Source organism: Aquila chrysaetos, chromosome 15, assembly GCF_900496995.4.
Source record: "Aquila chrysaetos chrysaetos chromosome 15, bAquChr1.4, whole genome shotgun sequence".
NCBI lineage: Eukaryota > Metazoa > Chordata > Aves > Accipitriformes > Accipitridae > Aquila > Aquila chrysaetos.
Window position 1 is genome coordinate 29,107,964 of NC_044018.1, and position 18,490 is coordinate 29,126,453.

The window sequence follows — 18,490 nt, forward strand, 5'->3', positions numbered from 1 at the left end:
AGACGAAGAACTAAGCAAGCAATCAGGCATCAATATTTATTAACACAAGACAAAGGAAACACAATCAATGCGTTAATGGAACACTGTCCAGCCAGATGTTAAATTTAAAAATGAATATCTAATCTAATTTTAAATAAATAAAAACTTTATACATAATTACATAATGCTGAATTTGACAATGGTAAATAGGTTGACAGAAATTAAAGAAAAATTGCATCTAGGGCTAAAATTTATCTTGTTTTTACAACCTTATTTTTAGGACAGTTAGTATGACACATCTTAATTACATGTATTTAAATCAGAAATGCAGTGCAAATTTTAACAAAACAGGACTTGAAATTACTTGTACCCACATATTTTGCTTAGGGAATATTCATTGACAGTAAGACATACAAAATATTTTAGTTCAAAGTGTTAAGAATTCCTAGTTTTTTAAGTTCCACTGCAGCTGTTAGCTTAGAATCTGATGGACAACAGTAGGAAATAATTTGCCTTCTGCAACTGGGTACGCTGCAAAGTTAAACTGGCATGGAGAGTCTGCTTCTTGGGACTCAATGCTTGATTCAGCAGTTACGGAAAAGCATCCGACTCTGAACCTGAGCACGCAACATGAGTAGCCCTGCCAATTTTCTGAAGTTAAGTATCTCGGTTTGTTCTTGTATGGAAAGATACCAAGCAACCGTTGTAAAGCAAAACGGTCACATCTTTTGACAGCCTTCCCACGACACCCAAATAATCATTTATCAGTGACCCCAACCTCAAAGAGGCTAGCAATGAAAAATACTTAGCACTTAGTGCTGTACAGTTAGTTACCTCACAGGGATGTTGTAAGGATTAGATAATATCCTCATCTACAGAGGAAGAAACTGAAGGAGTGAAATGACCTGTGGAAGGCCTCGTGGCAAGTCATTAGCAGAGCTGGAGTTAGAAATCAGGGTTTCCAGATTCACAGCTCCATACTTCCTCCTCTCCAGTACATTGCTTTTCACTGTGCCAAACATGGACAAAAGCATTCAATAAAGTCAAAACTGGCCAGCTGCTATATGTCACTTACTGGCGATCAAGAATGGAATGTTATCTCATTCTATGGGCAGGACTGTAAACTTACAGTTCTCCAACACAGAGAAACGTAACATGCCAGAATAAAGATAAGAGTACACAGTAAACTTTCAAGATAAAACCCCAAACCGTAAGAAACTATCAATACCTAGCCAAATAAAAACCAAGGAAAAAAAAATTAAAATAATTCAGTATGCCGTTCAAAAAATGCCATTTCAGAAAGTCAATCTGTCACATACTGGGAATCTTTGATCAAATTAATGCATGAATTTTTTATTTCTGAAAAATCACAAGTAAAAATAAAAGACAATCCTAGAACTGTACTTAAAATCCACTTCAATGGACAAATAAAGTATTTGGAAACAATTTAACTAAAGCTTTAATTTGAGTAAGAAAAAGGCTGAGACCATCAGAATTTTTTCTGAAATGGGCAATAAAGTGAAGCTGTACTGCAAGTCACTTTGCTGTGCGAGAAAACATAAAAAATAAAGTGATGCATAACACGTAATAAGAAGACTTTGCTGGCTGAAGAGGGAGAACAACTTTTGTGCACTTTACACCTTAAATAAGTTGCAGTACCAACTGTATTAGTCACAGTTACGCCTGTCACTTTCCTCACTTTGTGGCCAATTTGTTAAAACTAAATATATTAAAGACTTCATGCACAGGGATTTTAGGACACACATCTTAAGAAACCAGAGAGTATCCCTACTGCTAACAGAGCAACCTTTCACACCCAGGCAGCAGCACAATACCATGAAAATTTCATCTGTGGTGTTGTCTTACTACTGTGGTAGATACAAAAAAAGAAATTGTTCAAAAGTGTGGATCTGTAAACTGAAACGTTTGCAAAGAACTCTTAAGTCTAGACTTGCCATAATAACTTCCAGTTTCTAATTCTATTCCCCCACCAAATGTTTTTCAAAAATATCACTCAGAACTTCATATCTAAATTTTAATACTCCTGTCTTCAGCGAAGAACTAACAGAATACATCAGGAGTTTCTCAAGGACAAAACTGGGGTTTGCTTACAGATACACTGGGTTCTGCTCTGATTACTGCCACAGGATCTTCAGAGTTCATACTATAAACCTTTTAAAAACTGTTGAATGAGGTAATCTGGAACACTTTAATAACAAGTTTCTTTACGCTGCATACCACATTTGACTCAAAAAAACCCTGTTGCAGTATCTGGTATCAGTTTTCATTGCTTCCAAAATCATGTTTTCTTAACATCCACAGGAATGTAATTGTTCTTAAAAGATTAAGTATTAGAGGAAAGAAAGGTAATTTTGGGTCAAAGCTTAAACACCGTCTCTCCCTCAGTCCGGTGTGCAATTGCTTCCTAACAGTAAGAGCTTATACCCACTACTCTAAGGCTTCTGTTTCTTTACATTTACTAAGGTGAAAACTGACACAGTATTTTGAAGGCTGGGATATTAATTTTCACAAAGTTATTTAACGTTGTGTTTACCAGAATTGCTCAGTCTCATTTTTGTGCCTCCTCCTGTAAAAGAAAAATGGCATTCAGCTTAAAATCCAGAATTATCTAATTCTTTCTAGTCAATGCTTTGAGGAAAACTTGAGTTGTTGCCTCCCAGTTTACATTAAAGCCTATTTACAATATTTCTTGCTCTACCAAGAGGGAACTGAATAGAATGATGACTGAATTGCACAAGCAGTGAATTTAACTGTGTGTCAATCTAAAGGAATTTTTTTTCCCTTTAAACACAAGGTGTCATAGAGGGTGGAAGCAGAGGCTGTCACTCAGGTGCATCATTTCAGTTACGCATTTTGGACTTGCACTGCGATTTCTACCAAATTCCATGCTACTGCTCAAATTCAGCCTCTTTGAGAAAGATGTGCCCTAAAATCATAGGTTTCTACATGCTATGACACACTTCTGGCCAGCAATAAAAGACTACATACTGAAATAAGAAAACTTGTGAAAGATGTGTGTATCTCACATCAGTTGTCTAACCAAATGTAATTATGCTAAGGACCACAAAAGTTACTTGTCCTTAAACATTTCTACCTTCAGCTGTCATCATTATCCAAGTTAATTTTCTATCTAAGTGAATTATGTATAATAATATTTACATATTTAAAATATAGGCAAAATTCTTTTTAAATTCAAGAAATATCTATATGAATAAGTAACTCTTAGATTCCGTAAGTTATTGATTTGGTCATGGCACAATTTTAAATAAGTTGTGTGATCCCATGGAATGAATAGCTACAGTACAGATGCAAAGTACATTATATAGTAGGGAACTGCAGAACTCTGATGACCCTTTTCTTAATAGTTTATTATCTTAACTAAATAAACCCTCCCCTTATAGAATCCTAAAACAGTATTAGATAAAAATACAAATATGTACAACAGGTGAAAAAAGTAACACTACTGTAAAGGCCTTAGGAATTTTGAGGCTCACACACTTGTCAACTTTGCATTTTCTATAAAGCTAATATTTCAGTAAACTGTTACAAATGTTTTCCATTGTCTACCACATTTCCTTTTGTCCGTTGGTAGTTAACGTGATCTTAATACCCCAGGGTGAGATGAAGGGAATATGGCAGCAATCTCAAACTTTATATCAAGTATTAGTAATTTTCACCAGCTTCATTTCTATCGCCACCCTTTGTCATTTAGTGGTCCCGCAAAGTTTCTGAACATCACTTCCCCCATACACGTTACATGTTATAGGCTACATATATGGGGTCTAACTGATCAGCTAGAAAACTGTCACGGAGATGCATTCGTTGTTTCTCTCCTCTGGAATTGATAGGAATAACTCCAGGATCCACTACCACCACCACTCCCACAATTAGATAATGTTCTTCCAGGACCACGTTTGTAACTAGAGGAACTAAATCCAGGGCTTCCTGTTCACAGCCACACAGCTCCACAACAACCACGAGCAAGTTGGTCCATGTGAATACAGCACTAAAAAAAGAAAAAAACCAAACAAACCCAGGTTATTTTCACAAAAACAAAGATCCAAAGTTTACGATTCTTTATCCTTAGATGGAATTTACCACCTGCTTTGGGCTGCGTTTGCAAGCGACCTAACTCCAAGAAGACCTAGTCCCGACGTGTCAAAGATCGGTTCAAACATATCTCAGTACTACCTAGTGTGACATATGACCTAAATGCTGCTTTCACTGACTCAAATATAAATGGTTCTTTACACCACAAAGCAGGAAATCATCATTTCTATTTTGAATTAAAGCTTGTGAGAAAACATTGAGTCAGTCAGCCCAGTATTATTCTGATCTACAGATGGGAAATGAGGTGCATTACTTGCTGATGGTAACACAAAAAAGTATCTGAATTTGCCTATTTTTTTCTATTAAACCCTACATCTTTGCATAAACATTGCTACATTTCAGCTAGGTTAGGATGAATTCATTTTTCACAGCTGTTTTACCATTCAGCAATGCTTCTGTGTGTTCGAGATACAGAAGTCTCAATATCAATTGGATGGTAACGCAGTCCCCTCAGTTCCAAAGTTTCATCCAGTGCTCCAACAACATACAGTGCATCATGGCGCTCTAGAGAGGAGAGATGGGAAATGAAGTGTATGCATACTGTGAAAGCAGAAAATGGCAGACAATAAATGGAATTTAGATAAAACAAAGTGTCTCTTGTATCCAGACACATGGATCAGGACTTATTCGCTGCATAGTACGAAAGAAAACTCTTCATCTTCGTTTAAAAGATAAAGACTAATTTCTGCCATACCTCCGCTGGCAGCTGTGAGCTCTGTCCGACGAACAAAACCAAGGTATCCAGTCCGAGCCCAAAGTGTCTGAGCAGCATCACCAAAGCTCAGACGAGTGTTGAAATGATCAGCTTGAAGGGTTTCATTGTCATAGATAGTATAGTAGCCGCTGGCCGTGTGTGGACTATTAACCCAAATCTGTACAGGAAGTGGAAAAACAGTCAGATCCACACACTACAAAACCAGAGCATCTGTTGAGTATTAAAATGAAGCAGGTAATAAACTGTAATAAGAAGGTTCTCTTTTTATCTAAGATATTCCAGATACAAACACTTTATGTTTTGCACTTAGCTCAAACCTCAAAATATCCTATAGAATCTTAAAAATGCATTTTGCAGATCTACTCTCCTAATAACTGTAAGCTGAGGATTAACTGAGTAAATAAACTGCAGATTTTTATAACATATGAAGTCCAAAAATTAATAATAATCTATCAACACAGATCAAATATACTGGTGTGTAATCAAGATAAGGAAAGCAAAATGTAAATTAGATTATTTGGAAGCTAGGTATGCAAGAATTAGTGTGGAGTAAGCCTTCCTTTCTAGTAGGCTTTCTTTTTCTTTAAACTTGACAGTAAAATAACACACCCAAATTCTGAACACTCCAGCAAGAATTCAGCTTAAAAAGGCCTGCAAGTATTACCACTCACAAACTGTCACCCAGCAACTTACATAATCAAACAGAGACAATATAGCCTAAGAAGCAGACAACAGGAGAAGCTACCCAAATAGCGAAATCTGTGCTTACCTCCCCAAGATGAGAATCTCCAAGAGGCCCTTTTGTCTCAGGATTAACAATGACTACTTTGACTCCAGGTAAAATCTAAAGATCACAAGAAAGAATATGTAATCCATATATGAATTATCTTCATGCACAACTGAAATACAAAGGCTGTTCATTTACCTCCGGAAAGGCATGATTTCACCCACAGAAATTAGAAACAGGTATAAAACATGCTAGGACATGTACACTGAAGTACGCTAACTGTATGAATGTATTTTGTGACTCAAACCACATAAGCAAGGCTTTCTAGGCTTGTAAATGTTGACAGACCTCGACTTTGAAGAATTCAATGTTAAAAACTACTGGGAAACATCTTTTTTGTTAATCCATTTAAAGAAGGGAGTAAGAGCTACGGTAAATCTCAGACGCATGCTGATTTCAAGGATATGACAGCAGACACTTTTGATATGGTTCATTTACTGTAAACAGAACCAATTCTCCCAATTGTTTCAGCAAAACATGCTCCTAAATCAACAGATGCTTTATTATAAATGAAACTAACTTTCCAGAGGAACAGTGTAACCAGCTGTCACCTCTTCCCATGCCGTGCCACAAGACTACCTTTCCTAGCTACGCATCTACATCATAAGGGGCATAAAAAAAAAAGTCTGGTCATCAGATGCTGTGTGCCATGCCTCTAGGTAGTAACATGAAATTACCTTCCCAGATTCTGAAAGTAGCAGGCTTTGTGGAGCTCCCCTTTCCACTAGACGTACTCTGAAGGTAAAGAAAACATTGTCAGGAAAAAAAAGAGCTGAAATCTACTGAGAGGTGTGATAGCTCAGTACCATTACAACATCTTATATAGAGTTATTAAAGAAGTTTAAGTAAACTTACTGTACCTGTCATGTCTCAAGGATTTCAGATCTACATACACCGTGGTGGGATCAGGCCCAGATGTTCCCTGAAGGGTTAACATTTTAAAAAAAAATTAACGTATCTACAGAAGTCAGGGTAGTTTCTGCCTGAGCTCATAAATGTTTCCAGGAGTTTCTTACTGGCAGCAAGATTCATATTCACATTTCCCCACATTTGCTGTCGCACTAAGGAAACACTTCAGTAAACAGGCTATTTTCTCTCCAAGCCGAGTGTAACACCAGTGTGGGATGCATCTTTGGGGAGGGGAGAGCTGCTATGGAGACAGCCCAGGCACTCTCAGCTATCAGCCCTGGGGCAACTAGTGCAACTAGTCATTGTTTACATGGAAATAAACAGTTCTCTAATGTCATGTTTCAGTTGTTTTGAGCATCTGTGATAGAATCTGGCAGTTAAAAACAAAAGAAGCTGCTTAAATCTTGTGCCAGCTGTTCTCTACAAAGCAGATGTTGGGCAGAAGCATGTGCAGATTAGGAAGCTTGCTGATTCAGAATACAACTGAATCTGGAAATCCGATGCCAGTGACACCACCTGCACTAGAAAGCACTCACGTTACCTGTAAACAGATAGCAACGTTGACTCTCGATCCAAACGTGGTGCTTACAGCACGAGGCGACAGGCCAATGTCTTTGAAGAGCTTGGAGAAGGAATGAGTGAGAGAAACTCGTGGCCGTTCCTCTGCAACTACCACACAAGTCCGGACACAGGACAGGTTAATTCCTCGTGCCTGTCAAAACCACAAATGAGTGCAAAGGACTGTATGTGTTAATTACCTCTGCCACACTGCACCAAGATCTGGCCCCTCACAAGAAGTGACATTTGCTTTTTATCCCTGGAAATTACTCGGGAAATGCAGGACAAACCCTGTTCTTTTGTTCAAGTTATTTCCTCTTTTCACCTTCTGCGTGTAATTATAAAACATGTCTGACCAGAGCCTAGAAATACTGCTACAACAAAATATGCATTAACAGTGCTTCTTCCTCTGCTACAGAATATAGCATCACATGCTTCTGCAGTGCTTTTCAGCTAAGATTACATCTGTTATTCACTATTTATATAGATGGAAAGCAAACCAAGTGAGAGTAAAGCCATTTACTGGGATTACACTGAGTCTTCAACAAAACTGGGACCAGAATCCATTATTATTTCTGGACATGATCATAAATGCACTGAACAGCACTAGCCAGTTGTTCAAATCTGTGCATTATGCTGTTTAACTGGTGACACACCCCAAAGCAGACACCTTCAGAACTCTATGCCACCAACAGAACAAGACTGATCCTTTATCTCACAGATTGAGTACACTATTTCAGTAAACCCCATGCAAAAAGCCACCTCAAGCATTTTATTGTAGCTATTTTTTTTCCTTCCTCTCATCTCCAAGGAGAAAACACCTCTATTTAGCAAATTGCCTAACGTGTGCTTTACATCATGTGCTGGTCTGAGCCTTCACTGCAGACTGTTATATAAGCAATTCTTCTGCATAGCATTCTGCTGCTGGCATCCTCTCCTTAGGGTTTGCCCAGCAGTCCCTGACACTCACTGGCAACCTGCTACCGACACCCTACTCAATTTCCATCCTTTTAATTTCTTGGGGCTGCAAACATTTTTTGTTGCTTTTGCTTTTTGAGCAAGCTGTGGACTGGAGACTTGTGCAATAGGAAAACTGCTGTATTTAACAATCATATTGCTTTGCTTTACTACCATTATGTAACATAACGTTCAGGAAACATTTCTTACCTTTAACATTTCGACTTGGTTTCCAAGTCCCTTTGTGCACAGTTCCATGACTGAATAGGAACAGAAAGTGTCCCTTATTTTATACTGGCTGACAGTAGATAACCAGAGAAAAAGATTGGATTCCAGCTCCATAGGAGGAATTAATATTGACTGGTGTCCAGAATACACACTGTGAAGAACATTAAGGAAGAAAATATTTTTGTGTAGCATGTAGTTATCTTTAAATTAATATTTACTGTATTTTCGTGTTACATTCCTGCTAGGCCAAAAGCAGGTTGTGGGACTGCATCTGAGGCAAACTGATAATAGCTCCAATGCCCACCTTCTGTAGCAACATTGTTTTAAAAATACAGCTTACTGTACAAGAATAACAATTTATACACACACAAATGTGCACACACACTGTCAGAGTGAAGGAAGAGAACTGGCTCAACCACACAGTTTACAGAACGAGAACTCCCTTACTGCAACATATAATCAAGGAAGAAAGGCAAGAGAAACGTTTTGGAGCCAGTAATATTTGGCAGCACAAAAACGCATAATCAAGATAGGATAACATCTTGCTAATCTCCAGGAAAAGGGAACATATTATTGTCAGTTCAATGACCAATTCTCCCCTTACAGAAAAACAGTCATTTTGGTAATGTCAACATAATCTGTCTGTAATTACACCAGATAAAGATGTGGACTGCCATTTCCCATTTATAACCAGCCAAGAGTTAATCTTTTCCTTTTTCCCCTCAAAAGTCATACCTGCAAAGGCACCAGAGCACAAAACCTAGTCCACAATAGGGGTCAAGACAAATTGCAATCTGCCGAGAGGAGTAGAGCTCACATTGAAGCTTGATTGCCCTGCAAAGGCCACTCACTGCTGCGTGGGACATCTGCAACACAAGAGACAGAGAAACTGTGCTGAAATTCAAGGACATCAAAACAGGACTTCTCAAGACAGGTGGATAAGAATAAAGACAGGTTTGCCTTCGTAACACTTCTCCAGAAACTATGTTTTCTCTTCCCTTATCTTTCATAGCAGAGGCAGAGCATTGCAGAACTCCCTGAGCCATTGTAAACCAGAAATAGCGATATCAACAGCTAATGATTAAAAGCTTTAGGCATCTCAGACTCCAAACACAGCCGGTCATTAATGACAGTCTAAGGTTTTAATTTTTTAGTTTCTTATCCTCCTCTTTGTCAACTGCATTCCTGTTCTGCTTTTGGTGGGGGGAAAGCAGAAGCTCACAGCTATGCTACTCGCATTGCTTACTGCTCTCCTAACCGGCAGCTCTCCAGTGGGAGGCAGCAGCAGAATTCCTGATGCCCACTGTGGAGGCCTGTCTTGCTAGCCACACGACATTGTCTGCAGCAAATCCATAGCTCAGAAGAAAAGCATGGTCTTTATTTAAGCTACAAGAGCCAGCTTTGGTGGAGGTGGAGGTCAAGGGGAGAGGTGGTTCAGAATATCAGCAAAAGACAAGACACCAAAAAACCCACCTTCTGAAAACATTTTACTGTACCTTTACTCCTGTAAGCATGCCTGTTGTGGAAACACTAAAATCTAGATATGCTAACATTTCAGACGTAGGTGGCTTATAGATCTGAGACAGCCGCTTCCTGGGCAAGTCATCTGTACAAGAAAGGAACAAACATGGTTAATTTTTGATTACTGAACTAGTATTTGAAAGGAGAACACAACTTTCAAAAAGGCCGAGATGGACCATAACGCTTTCTATTAATTCTCTTTCGAAAAGAGACAGACTACTATACGACAAGACTCTTGCCAAAGTTCCCATGTAGAAAGTTATTTATTCTCAAGAAAAGGGAGAAAAGACCAACTCGCTCTTGTCTTAAGGAAATTAACAGTTGTCTGCAACGTGGCTTTTCAGTAAAATTACTTTCCACACATAGCCCAACAAATGCCAAAGAGATGTCAGTAAACAAGGTCAGACCTAACTTACATCTTGGATAGTTTTTCTGAATATTCAAACAAATTCTTAAGAGCCATCCAAGTTAGCATCTAAAATGTGGGACAGTCCCTTTGGAAGTCAATGGTAACCCCTACGCAGAACTTCAAAAAGTCTTTTAGCCCATGGACCACACCTGTGTCAATGATGGTTGGCCAGGTTTTCACATCTACAGCAGCAGCTGCCTCTCTGGATTTCAGTAGTCTCATCAAGGTCTGGGTTGTGAGAATACAGGCAGCTTTGCTGACCTAAAAAGATAAATACTTACCAAAAAAAAAGAAAGACAAAAGCATGTCCCAGTGGCACTGTCATTGCAAGATTTGATGTTCAGAGAGTGTATTTTACCATCTGTCGCCAGCTTCCCCCAGCAAAATTGCATTCATTTCTTTGGCTTTTGCAACACACTGCTCTCTATTCTTCCTTCACTGAAACCCCAAATGCAGACTAAAGTGCAAATAACCATGTCAGGACTTTTCGAGCAGGTGAGAACATTACACAGTCTCCATCTAGCTTTTCCTGCCATGGTCCTTTCCTGGTTACTGGGCTTGGAAAGTAACTAATAGCAGGATTTGCACTTGCCCAGCAGTAAGGAGCGTCAGTGCAAAATTTTAGGCAGTAACATCGCATGTTAGTATCTCTCAGAAACCACCTGTTTTATAGCAATTCGTCTTGCCACATAAAGACAGGTGGCTCTTGCATTTTATGAACAAAACCACTGTCCCTCAGTTATAAGATGTGCTTCAGTCACTGCTGTCACGTAAACAGCATAAGAGTGTGGACAGCTGTGTTAACCACTCAAGTCTGAGAAGCTGAAGCAACAGTGCTCCAGCCATGCTCTCAGCTACAGCCCCGTTACTCACTTCCACGATCATTCGCACAGTGGGCAGCGTAGCAGCGAGGCTCTGAGCATGAGGTGGTCTCACGGTCACAGGGATGCAGCCAGCATACAAACAGCCATAGAATGCGGTGATTAGCTCAATGCCTGCAAGGACACGATAGGCTGTAGTGTAGGACACTGGTGGATGGACACCCTGGTGACACCAGCCTTTCCCCCCCAAGTACTTTTTTGCCAAGCATCGGTTACAATTTCCGTTAGAGGAAAGTACACACACTAGTCACTTCCACAGCACAGATGTGCAACATAAGCAGTCCAAACACCGCAGGGAAAACAACAAGGAAGCTAAGAAAGCTTGGGATAGGGGACTGGGAAAGTAGAGAAGACTGACCACACAGAAAACCGTATCCATCTTACAGGAAAAGAACGTCCCAAGTGCCAAATGACTCAAAAGTCAGTCAGGACAAACAGAATTGTCTGGCAGGGCAAGAAGTACGCACGCCAGAGAACACCTCTCACTAGCAGTGAGCATCTTATGCCAAGTGATAAAGCTGTGTGCTACTGGCCACAGCAGGCAAGACTGCACTTCCCACTGTTCCCAGTCTACTGCTGTAGAAAAGGCACCCAACAGCCTCGGAGAAAGTGCCCATTTTCTGCACAGCTGAAGGCGATGGCACCAGTCTCTACCAGAAGCCACCCTGCCATTTCTCATAGCAAACTACATGCTCTCCCTGGATGAAAAGCTGCCAACTGGCAACGTGACTTCGGACAAACAAGATCTGCGTAGACCAGGAGCTGAGGAGTCTCTGGGAGGGTGACTAGCACAATTCTCAAGCACATGCAGTGCGGTCACAAATTTCTAATAACCTTGTAGTGAAAATATCATACCAGAGGATCTTTGATAACCACAGAAGTCTTTGATGACACAGCAAGATCTAGCCAGCAGTAAGAAGGTACAAATTGGCTTTTCCAAAACTCTAGAGAAACAAAGTTTGAGTCCTGATACTGCAATTGCAAGACATTAGGACAGCCCTCTCCGGAGTCAAAACTAGATCAGTGAGTTATGTAGTCCTTAAGGCATCGCTGTTTCAATGATCTCTCCTATACTTCCAGATTGCAATGAGATTTCAAAGACAGACCATGCTGCATTTGTACAGTGGGATGCAGTCATTATTAAAACTTGCTTACCAGGAGGATAAAGAAGCACCACATTGTCTCCTGCATTGAGATGTCCTTTGTCACACAGAACTGATGCAATTCTCTCAGCCTTTTTGTGCAACTGAAGGCAGGTGGCTGTGCACACAGTGGTTCCCTTGAAAGGAGACAAAAATGTTCTAAACAGGGCCTGGCACAACACACATGTCAGTAAAATGGCCGCTGCAAAAAAAAAACCAAAAAAAAATCCCAAACCAAAAAAAACCCCAACTTGCTTGCTAGCGTCAGTCTATAGCTACTAGTTATCTATACCTATAGGCTGCTGGCATTCATTGAGCCAATTATCCACTACAATATCAAAAAGATAAGAGATGGAGTTAGATCTGCTCTAGAAAATTCTACCTTCCAGGGAGTCAGTTCAGGTCTTCTTGCACCAGAACCTTGCCAGAATATACTCAACAGGGATACACCATTAAATGATACAGGAACCAGTGGGACCTACAAACACGCTCAGTTTTAAAATGAAGCATTGAACCATGACAGTCAATTAGATGAAGTGACCTATAGGTTCAAAGGTTCAAATTTTAAGTTACAAATCTATGGGCAAAATCCAATACAGAGACTAAATATAGGACACTGGAGTGGGCAAAAGATTTTAAAGACAGTCTCAAACTTGCGCTGAATAACATGCTGTGGACCTTAAAAAAACAACAGCTCAGCACTGACTGTACCTTGGCATTTAATAAAAGGAATAGTGGGTGGTCAGGAGTTGCTTGAGCTCTCCACTGTAATACCTCTGTCAGGAACTGGTGCTGAAACAGAGAGGCAGTAATTAAACACTAGTGCTTCTACTTCAGAGGCAGTACTTTAAGTGCTTCACATTGCTGCTTTGCATTCAGCTGTAAGGTAAATTCTTTCCCCTTCTCTAGCTGTAACAAACACTGATTTACCTTTTTAACTAAATCATTGTCTTCTATTTGACCAAGATCTCTTCCAGAGGCTTGAGCAATACGCTTCCCAGCAACCAGGTTCCCCACCATCACAGAGGCAGGGCCAACGCCTGTTGATAAAGAACAGCCACATGAAATGTGGATTTTTAATGCAAAGGGGAAGGAGCTGCCTAGACTACAATCTGCAGGAAAGCAAAGGTACAAAGATTCTCTGTAGGATCCTACTGCTCCTGGGCATGAATGCAAGAAGAGAGGCAATGAAAGCTCACTGACGGAGTTCAGAAGGCTCGTCTCCAATTCATCAGTAGAGAGAATCCCAATGAGTTCAAAGGTAGGAATCAAAATTCCTGACTGACACATGCAAAGAGAGGCCTCAAACACACCTCAGCCACGGGCCACAAGACAAGCTCTGATCCCCAGCAAGAAGGACTCTCAGTGTCAGAGGCATCACTCAGGTTCATAGGTCTGAGGTAGTGAACTTCAGTTTACTAACATTAAACAAAAGGGGTTCATGTTACCTGGTTGTTTCTGCCTGGGTTTTGGCAAGTTTGTCACACACGTGTGCGGGCACATGAGGATGTTGCAGGGATGCAGAGAGCCCTCCAGAAAGTGCTGTTTAGTTTGAGAGATATGGATCCCTCCCAATGGAGTTTTTGGCAATGTATTGGCTGGCACAAGAGCAAGGCAGTATACACCCACTTGGTGAATGCTGTCAATTGCCTAGAGAAAGGAAAGATGGTCACTTGAACTCTTGGTACTACTGAAGACAGTCTACCGTTACTGGCTGGACTGACATACTGCAAGACAAATCCCTGCATTTATAAAGTACTGGAGGAGCAAGTCAGTCAATATCGTTCCATTTCACCTCTGTAACATCAGCAAGCCCTATGGTAAGAGTTCAGTGCTTGTTAGCATCCCTGCCTTTATAGTCCATTTCATATACAAGAAATCCATTTTTAAATCTTTCATAACCAAAATCCCAAAACATACACAGTTGCTTGATGAATCGTATGATTTTGATCTTAGGGTTTTATCCATCTGTCTCCTCTGAACCATCACACTCTGTTCCCTTTTGTCCACCTCAGCATTTAGGCATCTAATACGTTTATTCAGACCACCAGATACTTCCCTGATTTTTCTCCCCAGTTTGCATACGTCACAACCTGAAACATCATTCCAAGGAATGACATACACGCAATGCAGGTAGCTCTCAAGGAAAGTATTTTCTACTCATTCTACTTTCTTAGGACTACACTCATTCAGCTGTTTTAACCTTTCTCTGCTTACTGTCTCCCTGCTGAAAATGCAACTCCAAAGATAAGGGCGGCTTTAAAGCATAATTTTGAGCACCAGCATGGTCCAAGACTAAAGGCAGAGCTCCTAAGCTTGAGCACCGGGTCTGCTTTGCAGTGCTGACAGGCAACTGTGTTTCTTTACACAGTCATCTTGCTAGCATAATGCTGACCACTTTGTCAGAGCCTACACTACTCAGTGTTGCAGCCGCTTTCCGAGGACCTTCAGGACACAACAGAACAGCTTGTACGCAGCAGATGTACCCAGCTTGTGACCCTGTAAAAATACCTTGTGCCAAGAGGGATCATGAGCCTGTGCTCTTTCCATCTGGGGCATGCTGATGGCCTCTGATCTGCCCACACACTGAAAAACTGCACAAACTCACCTCGTCCACCTACGTAAGTGGGCTTACCTGCAACACTCGGCTCATCCACTGAAAACTGTCCTCTTCAGAGGCATCTGGCCTCTGCTCTGCAACCACCACAATCCTCTCGTCATAGAAGACAGATACTGAGAACACAGCAATCCTAAGGAAAAGGGGACAGCCATATTGGCACAAATTCCAGTTTTACTCCTTGGGAATAGGAAGCCAAGGAAACAGACTAAAGACAGAACTCATAAAAAAACCCCCATGGGGCAAAGATAGAGAAAAAACATTAGACAATTAAAATTGAGTCAAAAAGGAAAGACTTTGTGAATACGTAAGGAATTAATTCCACCTTCTGATGAAATTTCTACATAGCATAGTCCCCTGTCCTCTCAACCTGCTATCACATTTCTGTTCCAACCTGTGGCAAATCACCAATGCAATAAAAGCTTTAAAAGTATCTATATGATGTTGGGTGGCTTAAAATCTCCTGTTAAGTCTTAGAGACATGAACTCCAACCCTGCCTGAGGATCTAGAAAAATATGTCCACAACTGCTAAATAAAATTAAGTATCTTTGGACATTAATGAAACTCTTCCTTGCTGCAGAGCATCAGCCAGCAGCTAAGTACTACAGAGGCTTGAAAGTAAATTCTATAGAGACACAGAATTAAATCCTCCATGTGGCTGACTTATCTTGTTACTTGATTCCTTCCCCTAAAGTACACAGACTTGATGAAAAGACAGACAGACAGTGGGGAAAACAGACCTGTGTTGGGCAGGATCAGGCCAATTACTGTCTAAACCAAAACCATATTTACTGGAACTCAGCTACACAAACAAACCAGTTACTGAAGAGAAATCGAAGATCATACTAAAGATCCTGTTTCACTATATTACATGCAGAAACTTATGGGGAGGGGCAAGGATTATTTTGCTAACCTTCCTCTGTAAACTGTTTTTATTGACTCTACTGCCAATCCAGTTGCTACAATGTCATCGGCATTATGTCTACGTCCGCTAACTGTCAGCAATCCATCCATTTTTCCAACCACAAACACCAAACTGCCCTGAAAGATAAAAAGGTATCTGTGAGTTACTTACATAAAGCAGATATTCAAATGTCTTTGATGACTTGCGTATTTCATAACTATAGCTAGATCAATGGAATTTGTATAAAAGATGTTTTCTTTCTCTTTGAATTACGTCATTTATGACGAAACCAGGAGAAGCATCCTAGCCACTCAGTGAGACAAGACACTCCAGCACGCATAGCAGAACTGCCATACAAAAAGCTTCTTACACTTGGTTTTAGAAGAATTGGCAATCTCAAAATGTAACGAGCAACGCAGTAAGGCACTGTAATGACAACATGCTGGAAAAGCAAGGGTTCCTACTGGCTCAGGCAAACCCATTAACTCTCAACTACCTTATCGACAGCAAGCTATCCTTACACATACTTCTGTACCCAAATGCTTTTCTTTTAAATATTGAAGGCTACTAGCACAAACAAAAGAATACAGCAATGCAAGCTCAAAAACCTATTACGTACAGGTCCAACAAAACCCAGCAAGCCAGAACGGACAAATGGCACATCACCCACTGGAGAGCCAGCTGAATTCACAGGGATAACCTGCAACAGAAGGGAGGACATTGGAGGCAAAGTGGATTTGCCTGAGGATAGAAAAACATTCCTCACATCAAGAATTGCACTACATGCGAGTGAAGTGATGAGGAGAAGGGGAGAGAATTCTTGGTACAGTCATCGTTTTAGCAGTGTGGGAGATCTTTATGAAAGGGGAATGCTGAATACTTCTAACTGTAAGGAGTTTTTCAGGGTATCTTTTTAAAAAACAACATTAACACTTAAGTTACAAAACCAAGAGATTATACAAGGCTATCAGTTCTACACAGAAAACGGGGAAAGAAAGACGCATTCTACTATACATACCTCAAATGTATTCTTTGTCACCCCTGCCAACCCGTAATACATCATTCCTCCTGCTCTGGAGCTAACACAGATCTCACCAATCTCATCTGTTTTACAGAGCTGAGGTGGTCCATCAGGTTTCACTATACACATCATTCCTAGGACAAATTACGCATTGTTAAAATAGTCCCCAAGATTTGCCTTGTACAAGAACTGACACATTTAACTGTGACAGATATGACAGCACAGTATGGGGACTGCCTAACCTCCCCCAATGCTGAGGGTGAACACGGGAGAGAACATTTCCTGGTTCTTTTTCTAAAACTTTCCAGACCATTCACAAAAAGGTCTTATAGGAGACACATTTTTACCTCCTGGCATCACATGGCCAACATCCTGGACAGTGAGAGCAGAGTTTTTGTCTTCAGTGTTGACACGAATCACACCAAAACTCAGCCCGTTCATGGACAGGATGGCTCTTCCAGGCAAAGGTGCCCCAGGGACCCCAGGCCTTTGAAGGACACAAAAAGAATACACTAAATCAGGCATACAGGCTATTATTAGACTCAGATGAAGATATCGCAGCAACAGAAATATGCATATTTCAGTGTCTTTTCTTTGCACAAAAAATTTAAAACTGTGAGATGACAATAGAGACTGCCTCCCAGAAGAGCCACATTGATCAATAAGAAACTGTATTCTTGGGCAAGTGCAACTCTTCCTCCAGCTCTTCAGCTTACCCCATGTTAAACACTAGCTCCCAGGCCAGACGGTTACAGGGCTATTTATTACAGAAGGCAGCAATGGACAGAAACAGCCTATGAAAATGACTGTCCAAAGTGATACCAAATTTAATCTCAGATTCAAGAATACCACACTATCTGTGTAAATCAAGAGTAAGAAAAAGCAGTGCACAGTTCTTGCAGGCACTGTTGAGCTGTCACACATCTTAAAGGAAAAAAAAAGCACTCGTATCTTAGGAGAAATGTTTAACAACTTGAATACCTGAGCATGCACAGTAAATGTCAGCGGAGCTTATTACATGCTTAAGTCCACTATGACCAACTGATGTGTGAACAAACTTCAGCCTGGATCACTTAATCTAGCAAATAGACTGCAATGCTGTATGGCCATTACCTCCGTATTGCAATAGTCATTGCTTCTGGAGATGTGGCACATGGACAAATTGCCTCTGGTTTAAGCCCATGGCTCTGAAACAAGCTCAGGAAGGCATCACATGAGGAAACAGACCCTGGAAAGAAAGAAAATATGCCACTATGACTTTACATAATTTCATTTTTAAAATTGTCTGTAAAATAACCTAGGAATAAGTGCAGTGTATTTGCAGAGTATATATACCGTATCACTTCTAAAAACTCCAGGTAGCATCTTCCAAGACAGCAGCCACGAAGGAGCTTAAGTGCCTACTAAATGTGACTTGGGAACAGGCATATTCTCTTGAACAAGTCTGCTTTTCTCCCCTGGTTTGCTTCAGAATTGTTACATGCTCACGGTACAATAGGCTTAAAATACTTTCCAAACCTCCAAAAATTAGTGTGTGTAGGGTCTGTTTCCATGCAGTGTGCATAATCAAAACAGGTCTAATGGTATTCCAAGTATCCCTTCCAGTTGGTGCCATCTAGACAAACATTCTTTAAGCCTTTTCACTAACAGCATTCCTTGCAGATTTTTCTGGGGATTTTTTCCCCTCCAAAGTTCTTCTTAAAAGCCTTTACCTTATCCCCTGTTAGCAA

At 40.5% G+C, this 18,490-nt stretch overlaps 1 protein-coding gene across 12 annotated transcripts in view; it reads right to left on the reverse strand.

Moving 5' to 3' along the window:
* Window positions 1-22: 22 nt before the first annotated feature.
* Window positions 23-18,490, reverse strand: part of DIP2B (disco interacting protein 2 homolog B) — a 70,328-nt gene continuing 51,860 nt past the window's right edge. For 7 of the 12 annotated variants that reach the window (XM_041128786.1, XM_030037188.2, XM_030037181.2 and 4 more), the window contains 23 exons: window positions 17,874-17,988; window positions 17,108-17,247; window positions 16,758-16,894; window positions 16,359-16,439; window positions 15,749-15,876; window positions 14,853-14,967; window positions 13,666-13,867; window positions 13,148-13,257; window positions 12,929-13,009; window positions 12,600-12,695; window positions 12,231-12,354; window positions 11,068-11,189; window positions 10,344-10,455; window positions 9,761-9,870; window positions 9,000-9,130; window positions 8,247-8,415; window positions 7,063-7,233; window positions 6,473-6,534; window positions 6,290-6,347; window positions 5,595-5,669; window positions 4,805-4,982; window positions 4,491-4,614; window positions 23-4,006 (listed from right to left, as the gene is read on the reverse strand). In XM_041128786.1, coding sequence (XP_040984720.1) covers window positions 3,754-4,006; window positions 4,491-4,614; window positions 4,805-4,982; window positions 5,595-5,669; window positions 6,290-6,347; window positions 6,473-6,534; window positions 7,063-7,233; window positions 8,247-8,415; window positions 9,000-9,130; window positions 9,761-9,870; window positions 10,344-10,455; window positions 11,068-11,189; window positions 12,231-12,354; window positions 12,600-12,695; window positions 12,929-13,009; window positions 13,148-13,257; window positions 13,666-13,867; window positions 14,853-14,967; window positions 15,749-15,876; window positions 16,359-16,439; window positions 16,758-16,894; window positions 17,108-17,247; window positions 17,874-17,988 — 2,894 coding nt within the window. In that variant the 3' untranslated portion in view covers window positions 23-3,753. Of the gene's footprint in view, window positions 4,007-4,490; window positions 4,615-4,804; window positions 4,983-5,594; window positions 5,670-6,289; window positions 6,348-6,472; window positions 6,535-7,062; window positions 7,234-8,246; window positions 8,416-8,999; window positions 9,131-9,760; window positions 9,871-10,343; window positions 10,471-11,067; window positions 11,190-12,230; window positions 12,355-12,599; window positions 12,696-12,928; window positions 13,010-13,147; window positions 13,258-13,665; window positions 13,868-14,852; window positions 14,968-15,748; window positions 15,877-16,358; window positions 16,440-16,757; window positions 16,895-17,107; window positions 17,248-17,873; window positions 17,989-18,490 lie in introns of those variants that run through there. The other 5 variants (XM_030037184.2, XM_030037183.2, XR_005934012.1 and 2 more) reach the window with 4 other exon arrangements.